Source organism: Hemibagrus wyckioides, linkage group LG15 (assembly GCF_019097595.1).
Source record: "Hemibagrus wyckioides isolate EC202008001 linkage group LG15, SWU_Hwy_1.0, whole genome shotgun sequence".
NCBI classification, from domain to species: Eukaryota; Metazoa; Chordata; class Actinopteri; order Siluriformes; family Bagridae; genus Hemibagrus; species Hemibagrus wyckioides.
The window spans coordinates 16,053,311-16,069,587 of NC_080724.1; the positions used below are offsets into that span (position 1 = coordinate 16,053,311).

At 38.8% G+C, this 16,277-nt stretch overlaps 2 protein-coding genes across 18 annotated transcripts in view; one reads left to right on the forward strand and one right to left on the reverse strand.

Moving 5' to 3' along the window:
- Positions 1-6,429, forward strand: part of camta1a (calmodulin binding transcription activator 1a) — a 407,198-nt gene extending 400,769 nt beyond the window's left edge. For 10 of the 17 annotated variants that reach the window (XM_058410173.1, XM_058410175.1, XM_058410177.1 and 7 more), the window contains 2 exons: positions 598-628; positions 1,841-6,429. In XM_058410173.1, coding sequence (XP_058266156.1) covers positions 598-628; positions 1,841-1,873 — 64 coding nt within the window. In that variant the 3' untranslated portion in view covers positions 1,874-6,429. Of the gene's footprint in view, positions 1-597; positions 652-1,840 lie in introns of all 17 variants that reach the window. The other 7 variants (XM_058410174.1, XM_058410176.1, XM_058410179.1 and 4 more) reach the window with 2 other exon arrangements.
- A 5,738-nt stretch (positions 6,430-12,167) lies between these two features.
- uts2a (urotensin 2, alpha) lies at positions 12,168-13,092 on the reverse strand. Its single transcript, XM_058410946.1, has 4 exons — positions 12,987-13,092; positions 12,649-12,753; positions 12,500-12,543; positions 12,168-12,390 (listed from the first exon to the last, which is right to left on the reverse strand). Exons 1-4 carry the CDS (start codon positions 13,090-13,092, stop codon positions 12,277-12,279), a joined length of 369 nt encoding a protein of 122 aa, XP_058266929.1. The 3' UTR covers positions 12,168-12,276.
- Positions 13,093-16,277: the final 3,185 nt, after the last annotated feature.

Here is a 16,277-nt window from a genome sequence, read left to right on the forward strand (position 1 = left end):
CACCACTGTTTAGGATCCTAAACAAAGATACCGCTCTTCATAGTATTTTTATATGTAGAAACGTTTGATTTCAGTATTTTCAGGCATCTTTACAACTCTTTGAAACACTTTACAGCATTTCCTTGCAGGTCCCTCAGACTTTTATACAGCAATTTTATAAAACCCTCTTCACTGTATGCGTGTTATATTAACCATCTATAAACAAGCATTTGGAACATAATATATATTGTCTCAGACGCACAGATTGATAGAATAATCTAGACTGTTCGCCAGCAAAGGTGTAGCTGACTAGCCACATGAATCACTGACAAAACAGGACATGTGCTACCACTAGAGCCATAACAGTGTGTTACAATCATCTGTCACTTTATAAATGGAGGAACATATTGAAACAAGGGACAGTCATATTTAACAGAAGCTTTAGATGGTGTGAAACAAGATCGGACACAACAACCCCCCCCACACACACACATACACCCCAACCCCTCCCACCCCTTATTCCCCTCCATTTGGTTTCTTCTCTTTCCCTGTACTTCATACTACATTACATAATATGTGCTAATAGCTGTGTGGTGTTGTTTTGCTGTTAATGCGAAGCCCCTTGATGGACCATAGACTGTTCAAGCGGGTGAGTGCAGCCTCAGCAACCCAGACCGTCCCCCTCTCTCTCTCTTTTTCACTTCCTCTTTCTCTCTCTCTCTCTGATTTTCTCTACTCCTGCTTTCTTTCTCTCTCTCACAACTGACACCTTCCTCTTAATCATCTAAATATATCTCACTCTGGCATTCTTTTCTCTAGTTTCCCTTTTTTTCCCTCTGTACCTCTTCTTTTCATCACTGTTGCTTGATGCCTGCTTGCATGACAGCTGCCGACTGGAAGCACAGATGGACCGTGAGGCTTAGAATAAGAACAACTAACCACCGTGACACCACCACACTGAATCAGCACCCACTTATGTCCCCTTAAGAAATGTGACTGCCTTCTTCTCTGTGCTGCTATGATGAGAGGATGTATGAAGAATGAGCAATGAAGAGTGTACGATTGTTACCTGTGTTGCATGATGGGATGATTATGGGCCTTGCTATCTGACAGGCATGCTGAGAGTGATGTGTCATTACCAAGGGGCATGAAGTCTTCCTCTGTGATATGCTGGCTGTCTGGCTAGCATCCGTATTTTGGCTAATGAACAACTCATATCTCATAAGGTGTTATTACAGTATGTGCCGGTGGGAAGTCTCTCTCTCTCTCTCTCTCTCTCTCTCTGTCTTTCTCTATCTCTCTCGTGATCAATGTATTGTGAAAGATCATCCCACAATTAACGAGATCAGCAGAACTGCTCTGTGCCGAGCCCATAGTGTTGGAGTAAATTATGCAGTTTATTTGTGAGACCCGAGGGGAATTGGCTGTGCGCTCAAATCTGAGCAGATAGCTTCATCCTGGTATGAATGACGGGTGGAAAAGAGGACTTTCACCATGGATCTATGAATCAAATGAAATGTGCAGACTATTTTAAGTACGTCCCATATATCAGGTTCGAGATGAAATTTGCAAGGTGAAGCTTGAAAAAAATGGGACAAGTTGCCTGAACTGAATATGGCACTTTATTATTATTACTAGTAGTAGTGGTAGTATCATTATTAGTATTATTATTGTGAAAAATAGCTGTTCATTATATATCAGTTCCACAATTTTAGACTTCCAGGCTTTTTTTCTCCGCAATCCAGTCCGAGTGCTTTTCTTAACCATATCCCACTGACATGTCTCCTCTCATATCAGTTTGTCGCACTTTCCCTTCTATCCTGTCTCTGTTAACCTGGCGTCTGTTGTTTTTCTTTTACAGAGTGAGAGAATTGAGAAAGGCCAGGGAACATGAGAATATCCAGAAGAACCCCCTCACAATGTGACGTCCCTCTCCAGACTTCTTTTACCTGTTTTCTTTTCTGTTTCAACCAGACCTTTTACAAGAGGGGAAAAAAAAAAGAGAATTCAAGCGGGAAGAGTATGACTCTATACAGAACTACACAGACTTCTGCTATTATACAACACCACTTTTTCATATCTCTATCTTCCTTCTGTCTTTCTTTTATAAGAGAAAGAGCTGACTATAAGAGTGGATTAAAAAAACAAAACAAAAAACTCAAAGCGAGGGTGTGATTGGAGGAAGAACATTTGCTTCGTGGCATTTTTTGCACTTTTTCATGGATTCGGTTTGTTATTTTGAAGCGCATCGAAAAGGACAGGATGTTGGAACAAGTGCGACTCTTCAGAGGATCACAGAGAGAGGAAGAAGAAGAAGAAGAACAGGTGGAAAGACTGGAAAAAATATGGTATCAGTGCAGAAGAAATATGAAATCAATGGCAGGACCTGGCGTGAATCTTAGCACGTTGTTTAAATGAGAAATCTAATGCGTAGTAATATTGCGAGGCATATGAAAACATGTGGGGGAAAAATCCATTTATATCCAGTATATTTGATGAGAATTCCCTTAATTATATTATAAGGAGCCCATCATATTAGTGACGAGGTGGGGCAGTAGGTTGAAGTGGTGGTGAGGCTAAAAAAAGGATCTCTAACATTTCAGTTAATGTTATTCATCCTTTTAAATCCCATAGTAATGTGTGCTTGAATTGGACCAGTGCAAATATAAAACTACCATGTGTCTGGGAACGAAAAAATTATGGCAGTCCATTTATTTTTATTCCCCAGTGAATGTACTGAAAATTGATGATGTTCCTATTGGGTGATTTGCTATGGACCTTTTCATTATGTGAATGTTTTTGGAGAAAAATGTTGCCTCGTTTTGGTTAGTAGTAGTCACTGATGATGCTCTTATTCTGTTCAAATGACCTCCATTGGCTCTTTAGGCCTTTAAAGGAAAGCTCACAGACATTGCCTTGATATCTTAGAGATTCTCTGAAGGGTCCCTAAGCAAGCCCTTTCAGCGAGGGTTGGAAAAATCCATATTTTTGACGACCGAGCGGTTTCTGTACATAAAGAAAGTGGAAGGGACAGTATGTGAAGTAAAAAACATTTATCTGAACAGGACTGTATTTTAGAAATATATTATTTTATTCATTATAAGGGGTCAAAACAGGAAGTCGAAATCTGAATATTTGTATAGTTTTGTTTGAATGCCTAATAAGTATGGTTGTATTGTTTGTACATATTGTAAATACTCTGGGATAAGATGAGCTACGTGCATGAAAATACAAAGATACAGAAAACAAAAAGGTGATTTAAAAAAAAAAAAAGAAAAACAGCATTAGTGGCTATGCTCTGTAAAACTTTCACTATAAGAATATTTTATTTTACTTTTGAATGTTCTTGAGAAGAACATTTTGCTAAAGCATGACCTTATTGCAAATATGAAAAATACCATACTTATGAGGTAGATGAAAACAACAAGCATTATCATTAGACAACAATGGTTACGTTTACATCGGGTTTATTCACGGGCTACCAAGAGACTTTTTCTCCACTGGTGCCAAAGTAAAGTGAATGCTAACTGCTTAATGAGAAATACTATGTTCATCCTCGCTGAGCAGAAGACAAAGCAGTGAAATGGGAGCACATTAACATTCATCACTTCATCCCCACTGACCGGTGAATAGAAGAAGAAGTGCCACAGAGAGGAGAGGATTTCATAAGTAGCCTTTTAGTCTCCCACATTTCTATTGTTTCTCATATTGTAAATTCAGAACACGAAGACATTTTAATTCTTGTCTATGTTTGCGACCATCTGTATACGAAGCCACCATGTTATATATTATATTGAAAAGGCTGCTCATTTTTCAATTTTAAAAAACGCAACACTGACAGAACAAGGGGGCGACGGTTAAAGAGTCTTTCCTGCATGACGTGACTGGACATTTTGGTGCTAATAACAACGACGTAACAGGATAATGAGAAGGAACGCTTGGCCCGATGTTGAGCTTTTGGCACTGAGCCAGCTGTTTGCACATTTAGGCAGTAAAGTAGCTTATGTCGTTTTCTAGCGGCTTTGGAGGCGCATCACTTCCTGAGCGTTTTAATTAGGGTCCAAAACCGTAAACGGGCAGCGCTGGAAATAAGCTGAAAATGAAAATAATGGCACACAAATGGATTTTTAAATAAGGTCATGAGTCTATTACTTTTCCATTCGTTTCAAATTCACTGTTTAAGTGGTGCCATAATGTGGTTCGTTTTCTACGACTGTATGTATTTTGTTGTTTTTGTTGTTGTTGTTGTTGTTGTTGTTGTTGTTTTTAATATCTTTCAAAGTGTGAACTGTTCAGAGTGTTCATGTGGGAAGTGCCTAATCACAGCAGCAAATTTCACTCAGCATGCAATGTAACAAACTGGACTAACTGACTATTTGGATAATGTAAAAGTGACACTTCGTCATGCTGATTATTTTTTCTGTATGTTTTCTGTATGTTTTCTTCCAGTATGTTCTGTCAATATAGCAGGAAGCTCAGTTTGTATTTAAAGCCTGTTGGAACTGCCAGTCAGGATTGCACACACAGTCCAGTGGCTATTGCCTTGCATTCATTCATTCATTCATTCATCCATTATGAAAGCAGTTGAGGATGTCTGCTATTGCACTGCTGGAGCCACATGAGAAGGTCTTATTATGCTTGCATGGGAAACATAGATAACCGGGTGACTAAAGCACACCCAGAGCATGCTTATTTTTGTAGATTTGTTAGACAGATAGAGTTGAGGAAGAAATAATGTTCTATAAAGCAATGCTGGTTTAGTAGCTCATACAACCTTGGAGGGTACAGAGGTGATGAAAGGGAGAGCAGACGTGTATAGGATTGATCAGTATTCACATTTACTCGAGTGGCACACACATTTCTCAACCAAGGTTTTAATAGTTTCTTATTGCGTTCAGTCACGTCAACAAGTCAGCCGTTGATGTCCATATCTTCACGCCACTTTTACGCATGCACATAACAGTGATGTGTCCTATATATACATATATACATATATAAATACGAAACCGGGTCAGAACGTGCGTTGTACTTTGCAGGCAGTGGATAACCGCGACCTCTAGAGTGAATCTCCTAGCGTTAGTGACAAGTTAGCCTCACTTTTTGTATTTTTACTCAGGGTGCCAAAACTGGGGAGGGGGAAGTGGAGCAGGTCACTGGAGAATCAGCTGCTGCTTACTGGGAAAATGAGCCAGAGCCGAGTCCTGATCAACTTACTGTGATTTTGATTATTCCATGCTGTTCGTTTTTATTGAAACATACAATTTGTTTTTTGTGTACCATAGAAATAACCACTGTCCCCGAAAAAGCCCTAGCAAAACACAAAAAACGACAGTAGGAAGAAAGGCATCCCAGGGTAGTGGAGATATAATAGTTGGTGTGTGAGCTACAGTCCTGTATGTGCTTACATTTCAGACTGAAACACTGCCATTGATAGATATAGAGTATGAATTTTGAAAAAATAAAAATAAAAAAAAGTACAAGGTAATAAATAATAAATAACAGTATTGACCTCATTTCTAATATAATAGATTTCCCCTTTTATTTCACCGTCGAGCTGTAGGGTGCTTCAGAGGTGTCAGATGGACCATGGACTCACAGGGCGTAAGATTCTCCTGAAATGCTTACAGATGATCGTCACAGCCCAGACATGGTCTCATGTTCAGCTCACAGGGCATCTATCTTAGAGTTAGTATTATTCTTTACTCATTATTGAAACTACCTTTCCTCCTTTTCTGCACCCATCCTCAAAAAAAAAAAAGGCACATCGAGGTAACCGAGCCGAAATCTGTCTCACAAAACTTTCCACTTGTGGACATAGAGCAATAAACATGTTTTATGAAGTTGAGACCTGCAAATCTTACGGAGATAAAAAATAAATAAATAAAAAACAAAACAAAAAAAAAACAATTGGACACATGCAAACTTACACTTATGCAAATGCCGATAGGCTGGTGTGAGATTAGTGTTCAGTAGGCCTAGTTTATGGACAGCAGTTATAGGACATCTTTTACAGACCTGCACGTTTTCATCATTCCCAAAAAACCCAGAAAAATAGCGGCCCTGCTTTTATTCTAGGCCACCGGGGCCTTGACACTTTGCATGTGTAACTAGTGATAGAGCTCTTTTTCTCTCCTCTCTAGCTGTCTTTCCTTGCTATGTAGCCTTTGTCCTCCTCCTTCCCCCCTCCCAATCTGTTCAACCGTTCATTTATTTTTAAAACTTTGTGTAATACAGATGTTTTTTCCCCTTTCGTTTCTCCCTACCCCTTATGTAAGTTTTATTTTTGTAACTGCATGTTAAACCGTCACTGAAATGATGGATATGTTAAAAAAAAAAAGAGAACTCAGCTGCTGAAGCCATGCAAAATGTTTTGAATTGCCCTTAAAATATGAAAGATGTTTTCTGAATGCTTTATATTCTTTCTGCTGTAAAATAATAAAAAGGGAGAAAATGGAGAAAACTGTGTGTTAGCATGAGTTTTCGTGGCGAGCCATATGACGTCGTGCCTCAACTGATTGGCTGATTCACTTTGGTTTAATTTACTATTGTGGATATGTTGGTCACAAAACTGGTCCGAGTTTCCGAGAGAGTGGGCGGGACGGTGAGCCACGCCCACTTTTTTATTACTGACTATTGGATTACCAATCAGAATTGAGCTTTGTGTGTAAACTTTTGTTGAATTATTTATGCATGTAGAGTGTTTGCACAGTTTTACAAACACCATGGTTTAATTGTGTCCCCTGGTGGACATTATTTATATTACAGTATTTGATTTATTTTATGAGAACACGAAACGTATTTTGTTTTTCAGTACAGTGGTACCTCGGTGTTCGACCTTAATTTGTTCCAAAAGTCTGGTCGAATACTGATTTGGTTTGAAAACTGAATTATTTTTTTAGTAATGTAAAACGAACTAATCTGTTTCAACTCGATGGTTGATCTCACACCTTTCCTCTTTGCAAGTGATGCCTGATTTCCCCTTTTTCGGATACATGGCTACTGAAATTATACCACAAAAGATAGCGTGGGGTTATAACACAAGCACTCACAGATGATGCTTTCAGAACAGATGACGCGCGTAAACTGCGTCATCTCTATTGTCTATGCCAGGGTACGCCGCATGGAAAGCGTGTACGGTCACAATATTTCTTTTCAGGTCGGGTCGAACACAGAAAAATAATTTCGAAAAATTTGTGTCGAAAATACAGTTCACATTAACATTTGTTTGGATTTTGTTCGGAATGTTGATATTCGTTGCAATCCTGTATGAAACAAGAACCGGCGTTCCTGATGGTCGAGTCGTACACAGAAAATATTTTCGTACACCGAGGTCAAATTGACTCGAAAATTCAAATCAAATACCGAGAATTCGAACACAGGGGTGGTCGAGGACCGATTTACCACTGTACTCTAAACATTTAGACCACTTTTTGACTGCAAATTGTATATACAGTACAAAGTCTTGATGGAATCTGCTGTGGACATGTCCATATTAGTCTGTCTGCAGTTCACAGGTAAGGTTTAAGTTGCATGTTTGTTTTGCTGTACCCAGTAAATGAATGTGTATACAGTTATCTGTATTTCACAAACATGAAAGGGTGTGCTTTTATAGAAAAATAATCAATGATATAGGAGCGTGGGACAGGAAAGAAAACCTTAAATATACAATACAATAAGTTAAATTAAACGTAGCAGTGCAGATATGAAACACAGTTGTGGACTTAACCATGTTTAGATCAGTATTCACATTACAGTACAGTACAAATGTGCAAACTGGCGGTATATAATAAATATGAAGAACATTTTGAGTGTAGAAGTGTTAGTTGTAGTAGTGCAGTGTGAGAGAGTTATCACCTGTCACACACAGGCTAGCTATTGTATAATGTTATTGTGAATGGAATGAATGATCTCCTGTAGCGTTCTCTGATAACAAATCTGAAGTCTTTCGGAGAATGAGCTCCTCTGACTCTGTAGTGTGTTGTGGGGTGGGTAAGACGGACCGTCTATGATAGAGAGCAGTTTGTTCAGTGACCTCCTGATCCTCACTGACTCAAACGAGCCTTGCGAATTAGCTTGTTAATCCTGCTAGCATCCCTGGCGCTGATGCTGACCCCTCAGCAGACCACAACACACAGTAAATGGCACTCGCCACCACAGACTGGTAGAAGATCTCCAGCATCTTGTTACAGACATCGAAGGATCATTGGTTGGTGAGAAGGTGTTAATTCACTATCGCATTCTATATCACACTCTCAGAAATAAAGGTACAAAACTGTACCTTTTAGGGTACAAGTGGCCGTCGCTGGGGTGGTACCTTGAAGGGTCCAATTTTGTACCTCTAGTCATACCTTTATAACTCATTTTGGCAACATAATTGTACCCTAAAGACATATTGTATACCTTTAAAGGTACCATTAAATTTCCACTAAGAACAAAATTGTACCTCTGCGATACGCTTTTTTTCTGACAGTGCACTCATCCTGAAATTTGACCTCGAAAGGTGTATTCGTTAAGATTGACCTTCTCTTCTTCATTTTCACCTTTATTTTACAAGCTTTCATATTCGTTATAGTCGTTATACAAGTTATATTCGTGAAAATGTATCATTCGTCATGTCAGCTGCTGATGTCTCTAAATATTACTGTAGTAACTGTTACAGTGGGCTTGTTGCTAGAAGTGGAATTTCCTGTAGTGAACACAAACAAGCGGCGTGTGTAATTGTTTATATGGTTATAAGTTTTCTGTAAGCAGATAGTCTAGCTAATATTTTTCTTAGTTTCAGCCCTTTGTAACAATAATAGGTAATGCACCAACTTTACATTTTGTTTACAGGTTATAACCTTCAAAAATTATTTAAAAAAAAAGAGAGACAAATCATGTCTTCGCTTTGTGCACAGGGACATTGTCATGCTGGAACAGTTGGGGCATAGGTGTCAAACCGGATCCACAAAGGGCCGTGTGGGTGCAGGTTTTCATTCCAACCGAGCAGAAGCCACAACCACTTTGCTACAACATCCATTGTCTATACCCACTTTATTCCTAATTAGATTCACAGGGATCTGCTGGATCCTATCCCAGCACACATTGGGCAAAAGGCAGGGGTACACCCTGGACAGGTCACCAGTCCATCACAGGGCCACACATATAGACACACACACAGGCAATTTAGAATTACCAATCAACCTAATGTACATGTTTTTGGACTATGGGAGGAAACCAGAGTAAACCCATGCAGGCACAACATGCAAACTCCACACTGAAAGGCCCCTGCCTGTTCAAACCCGGGATTTGAACCCAGGACCGTCTTGCTATGAGGAAACAGTGCTAACCAATAAGCCACCGTGCTTTCCTTAATGCTACAACATACAAAGACAATATAGAAAATTGTGTCTTTCTAACTTCGTGGCAAATATGTGGGAGAAGTGCCACATATACTATGGGTGTGATATTCAGTAGTCCACATACTATAGCTAATTCACAGGAGCAGCTGCATATTTGTGGTCTGAAGCAGTAAATCACCATGAAGATTCAAGATTCAAGATTCAAGATTCAAGAAGCTTTTATTGTCATTTCAACCACATACAGCTGGCGCAGTACATAGTGAAATGAAACAACGTTTCTCCAGGACCTGGTGCTACATAAACCTACAACAACAAGTCCAATACAAAACAACAAACAACACCACAGAGCTAGGACAGAAGTTTGTCTTAGCCACGTAAAGTGCACAGTGTGCAGCTAGGTGCAAACAGAGCATAGACAAGACAGTGCAAAAAAGACAATAAATACAATAAAGACAACACAAAAGAACACAGGACACTTAGCGCTGAAAAGAAATAAAAGAACGTGTACTGGAATGTAAGTGAAATAAAATAGATAAAGTGAAATGATGTAGAAAAAAAAAGTATTGTGCAAAAATATTGTGCAAAAATACACAGCAGCGGTTGAGGTAGTGCAAATAGAATAAACATAAATATAACTATAGCAGCGGATGACAGGTAGAGGTAGTGCAGTAAGTAATGAACAGTATAAATTGTGTGTGTGTGTGTGCATCCACACAGTCAAGAGAGAGTGTGTGTATCTGTGTGTGAGAGACAGAGAGTTAGTATACAGCTCAGTCCTGAGTGAGAGTGTGTGTGTGTGTGTGAGAGTGTAGAACAGTTCAGTCCTGAGTGAGAGTGTGTGTGAGAGTGTAGAACAGTTCAGTCCTGAGTGAGAGTGTGTGTGAGAGTGTAGAACAGTTCAGTCCTGAGTGAGAGTGTGTGTGAGAGTGTAGAACAGTTCAGTCCTGAGTGAGAGTGTGTGTGAGAGTGTAGAACAGTTCAGTCCTGAGTGAGAGTGTGTGTGTGTGTGTGAGAGTGTAGAACAGTTTAGTCCCGGGTGTTGAGGAGCCTAATGGCTTGAGGAAAGAAACTGTTACACAGTCTGGTTGTGAGGGCCCGAATGCTCCGGTACCTCTTTCCAGATGGCAGGAGGGTGAAGAGTGTGTGTGAGGGGTGTGTGGGGTCAGCCACAATGCTGTTGGCTTTGCGGATGCAGCATGCGGTGTAAATGTCTGTGATAGAGGGGAGAGAGACTCCGATGATCTTCTCAGCTGTCCTCACTATCCCCTGAAGGGTCTTGCGATCTGAGACGGTGCAGTTCCCAAACCAGGCAGTGATGCAGCTGCTCAGGACGCTCTCGATGGTCCCTCTGTAGAACACAGTCAGGATGGGGGAAGGGAGATGGGCTTTACTCAGCCTCCTCAGGAAGTAGAGGCGCTGCTGGGCTTTCTTGGTGATGGAGCTGGTGTTGAGTGACCAGGTGAAGTTCTCCGCCAGATGGACACCAAGGAATTTGATGCTCTTGACGATCTCCACAGAGGAGCCATCGATGGACAGCGGAGAATGGTCACACTGTGCTCTCCTGAAGTCAACAACCATCTCTTTGGTCTTGTCGACGTTCAGGGAGAGGTTGTTGGCTCTGCACCAGGCTGTTAGATGTTGCACCTCCTCTCTGTATGCTGATGCTGTATGCTGGTGGTATGCTGGATGCTCTATGCTGGTTGATGAAAAAGGTCGACATCATGGTAAATGACCGGTCACTATTCTAACACGCACAAACACGGCAGCAAATTGTGTTCATCTTTCACACTTTTTATGTTTTGCTTTTTAAAAGTTCTGCTACAGTTAAAAGATGTTCCCCCAGCAGCCCTTCTCAAGCCTGAAGCTGCTTCAGGGTGAACTTTAACAGCACACCCAGACATGTTTTATACTTTAATCAACCCACAATTGTTAGTTTATTAATTACAAGCCACATCAGTTTCTATACAAATTCTCCACCCTGTCCATCAATGGGGAAAAAAATCTGACCTGGTACTTGATATCACTGTGGTATGAGTGTATCAGGTGCTGCAGCATATTTGTGGTTGTACACACTGTGTAATCTTACTGACAGTTTAATTAGACACACCTTCCTTGTTTTTGCACCTTGTAGGTGTGCGCATAAATACTTAAGCTCAATTCTTCTCATGCATGTTAATCATTCTCAAGCCCTTTATCCGAGCTTACGTGTTAATTAACAAGTCTAACCTCTCCGACTGGTGGTAATAAAGGCTTTCTGTAGATTGGAACAGATGATTAAAAAAAATAGAAACTGCAATACAATCGATTAAAAATGGTGTTTTGAGAAGGCAGGAAAAAAATATCCCAATCTGAACTTCTGTGTTTTATAGATCATTTGGTAAACATCGAGCAGTAGCTATGGATCTGAGGTTTCTATAGAGCTCAGTTAAACCTGATATGCAACACCTCCCTGCCACGCTCATGCGTCTTATATTGCAGAGGAGACCTGCTGAGGATTTGATGTAAGACTCAATGTTTTGTGTATTCTCGATCTAGATGTTCTTCTATTATTTATTCTGTACCAGAGAAGGAATAAACCAAGTAGGCTTTTTTTGAAATGTAACAGTTTATTAGTGGTCAGCATGTAGTTATTACAGCATTTGCAAAAAAGGGAACTGATCCAGTGTCAGATATCAATATCACACATTTTTTAAAGGTTTATAGAACAACACAGAAATGCCAGTGTGCAAAAAATATAAACCACCCCAATACATATAATTCACAAGTAGTTTTATCTCATTACACAATGCCTCAATAAATAATCTGTGAATAACATATATTTAAGAGCATGAATGCATTTTGTGGGTGTTTATCAATACTGTATCTGTGTGTGTGTGTGTTTGTACATAAAAGTTAATGTTGGTATCTGAAAGCAAGCCCAGTCTCTCAGTCATGCATGTGATTTCCCTTCCCAATATTAAACACAGTACTTCCAGAAGCAGTCAGATCCGTTGCCCCTCTTTCTGTATGGCCTCTTAATGCCAAGTATGTGATTGAGAGAGCTTAGATGGCCTGGTTTCTCCAGCAGAACCTGCAGGCAATGGATTTATTGGCACTTTTTACAAATCTGGTCATGCAATTAAATGTAAAACATTGATAATTGGAAAATAGATTCAGATAAGTAAAACAGTTCATCTCACCTCTTTTAGAGCTTCTTTAGGGAGCAACCCTGACACTCTGAGACCTAAGGAAAAGGGTTGGATTAAAAGTTGGAAGTGACACTGAAGATAAATTAAAAGGTATTAAAGTCAAATTCATTCACAGGGTAATGCACCATCATCAGTCTTACCATCTTTAGAGAGCAGCGGGGAGTAACTGAGGCCTGCTGTCCTCTGGAGAAGGCTGATCAAATCCAGGTCCTCGGGACCAAGCGCTCCTGGCTCCTCAGCTGAGTCTAAAATAACAACATCCACAAGCAACATTTCTACAGCGTACTAGTTTTCAACATTACTGTCTTTTGACCTTGTTGCCCTCTGAGTTCAGAACATAACTCTAGGCTGCAAAGTCTAGCAGTACTGTGTGCATTAGTAACTAGATGGATTTGAGTATTTCATATTTTATACATAAAATAGAAGTCATTTTTTAAATTTATTCTTAGACACGATCATTTATAAAACTTGCACTCACCAGGTCCAGGGTAAGACATGTCTGCCGTTTCTGAGACCGGGTGTGCCAGCAGAGGGCCGACGGAAAGCAGGAGAAGAGTCCAAGACAGGAGCAAGTTACAGACCATCTCTACTACACTGCTGTTTTTCTCCTAAAGCTGTGCTGTCTCACAGAGCCGAGTAAAGACGGTGGAAATGCAGCAAATAAGATGGAACTTGAGTTTATATACTTCCCCCCTCTCAGCGTCATGTTGAATGTGTATATCACCGGTGTTTTATTAAGCCTATTTGCATTTAGAATCAGACTTTGAGTCAGTCAGACGGAGTACCTGCGTCAATGAACATGGCAGTAAAATCAGGATAGGTTTTGTGTCCTATGGGTCAGGCCTTGCACTGTTGATAGTTTCCTTTTTTTAATAGATGCATTAAATGGGGGACACAGGTGTCCAAATGTCCCTCTATCAACCAATTCATTTAGTCAGACAATGACCAGGCTGTCTATGGACATGTTTACAATAACTGTCATTTGACTGCTGTAGACAAAAATATATTTCATATTGTCTTTATTACATAGTACATTTTTTATTAGAATATTTTCTCCACAAATTGAATGATTTAATTTGTGTTTAAGCTGGTGACATGAATATTAGTTCTTATATAAAATCCTGTCCAGGCAATCTGACGTGTGCTGTTATAGTTTAGCATCAGGTGTTTCGCCACCTTTTCTTATAATAAATGAATTTATACATATGCATACACTCAAAAAGAAGCTAGTCTGTAGTAAAGTGTGTGATATTTGTCTGTCAATTCAGGGATGAAGACTAAAAGAGGCAAGGCGAGGGCATGATAATAATAATAATAAAAATTCAACTATATGTAACTCCTCTGTTAAACATTGAAGTAGAAAAGTCTTGTTTGTAACTAAAAATACAAAGGAAATATTTCTGCCTCAAAAATCACACTGATTTTGGCTAGTAATGGTACATTTTTGCCTCTTTCTCCAAGGAACTTGTAAATAATAATTAGCTAAGGCTAAGTGACAGCAATACTCCTAATACATGTTAGCTAGCATAATGATAGCCCTGAGAAAGCTAACAGCTATCTGTCATCAATACAAGCTGCACTGATAAATACAAAGTGTACATAGCAGATATTATAACATAACAGATAGATTTTATTGATGGTTATTGAGTCTCTTTCTCACTGTTAGACTTAATGAAGTTTAGATTTGTTATGAACTGAAGTTGCCTGATGCTAAAAGGTCGCTTTATACTTTAAACTTTGAAATATCAATTATTATTATTATAGAGAGCTGTAGTAATATTGTGTATGAACATGTAGTGAGGAGGTAGTAGAGAGCTTTCTTTGGACATGTAGGCTATTAGACAACAGTATAACATTTTGTCACTTCTCACCTCATTTATTCAGTCTTCCACTTCCTTACTTCAAATATGTACATTTTCTTCATATCAATGCATTAAACTATTAATTTAGAAATAACCTTAGTTGAAGATATATGCTATTTATAACTATTTCAACATTGATCATTCTCTGTGTTCATATTCACCCTGTAATATGAATAATAGGGTAATTTTAAGTGTTTATTTAAAGCAGGTCTATTTCAGAAAGTTCATATTTCACGTGCATTTAGCATTTTTTTCTCTTTCACAATGTGTTATTTACTAACTCTTATATTACCTGCCCTGTATTTGTTTATACCACCAAAATAATTGATGAGTCTGAGGACTAATGAAACTCACTGAAGAGTTCATTATTCATTGGTCAAGATATGACCACGTCATTTCCTTGTGAATTTAGGTCTATGATTGTTCCTGTTTTGGTTTCATTTGTTTGTTTAATAATTAATTGTCCTTGATACCCATACATACTTTGCAACAAATGTACTTCTCATTTCATATTTCATCACTATAATTACAGACACAGGTTATTTATGAAAAAGAACAGCTATTCTGCCATCTAGTGGCAGAATCTAGTAGTACCTTTTTAGTAGTAAATTTGATGAAAATCTATTCCATATATATACCCTATGTTGCCAAAAATTTTTGAGACATCCCTCCAAATCATTGAATTCAGGTGTTGTTTTTCAGGGGCTTAGTTCCATTGAAAGGAATTCTTAATACTTCAGCATACCAAGACATTTTGGACAATTTCATGCTCCCAGCTTTGTGGAAACAGTTTGGGGATGACCCCTTCCTGTTCGCACCAGTGCACAAAGCAAGGTCCATAAAGACATGGATGAGTGAGTTTGGTGTGAAGGAACTTGACTGGCCTGCATAGAGTCCTGACCTCAACCTAATAGAACATCTTTGGGATGAATTAGAGCGGAGACTGCAACATTAGTGCCTGACCTCACAAATGTGCTTCTAGAGGAATGGTCAAAAATTCCCATAAACACACTCCTAAACCTTGTGGAAAACCTTTCCAGAAGAGTTGAAGCTGTTATAGCTGCAAAGGGAGGACCAACTCCATGTTACATTCATGTGCATGTAAAGGCAGACATCCCAAAACCTTTGCCAATATCATGTATATTCATTTTTTTGTGGTTGTTTTTCTGTTCAATGTAATTCTCTTGTGATTCATAGGTTCAACGTGTAGTGATAGGAACACAAACTGTACAAGTGCATTATTATTATTATCAGTAGTAGTAGTAGTGATAGTAGTAGTATTATGATGATTATTATTAACTATATCAACATAGTAAAAGGTTTACATAAGTGTGTTTTAGGGGAACATTTTCTATACCATCACTACTACTGCATGGACAACATTCCTTTAAGGTGAATTAAATGTATGGGAAGCTTAGGGGAACATTTTCTGAACCATACTGCACAATTCAATTAAATATATTTGTTTAGTGCTTTTAACAATGGCCATTAAAATTTTTTTAGTATTTTGTGGGGTTTTTTTTTTAGTATTTATTGCATGCCTTATTACCTATGTTTGGGTTACCACTGTGATGAGTAAAGTATCTATCTATCTATCTATCTATCTATCTATCTATCTATCTATCTATCTGTCTGTCTGTCTGTCTGTCTGTCTGTCTGTCTGTCTGTGCTTGTCTCAAAGCAGCTTTACAGAAGTATAGTAACATACAGAAAAAAATAGTTAAAGTTAAGTTACTAGAATTGCAGTATAAAATAATCCTTAAATTTTCTGTAAAACCAACTTGGAAAAGAAATTTCGTTCCCAGGGAATTTTGGGAATCAAAAACAAACATTCCCAAAAATAATTCAGGAAGCAAAAACAAACGAATTGGGGGGAAAACAAACGTAAACAAATCAAAAGATTGTTG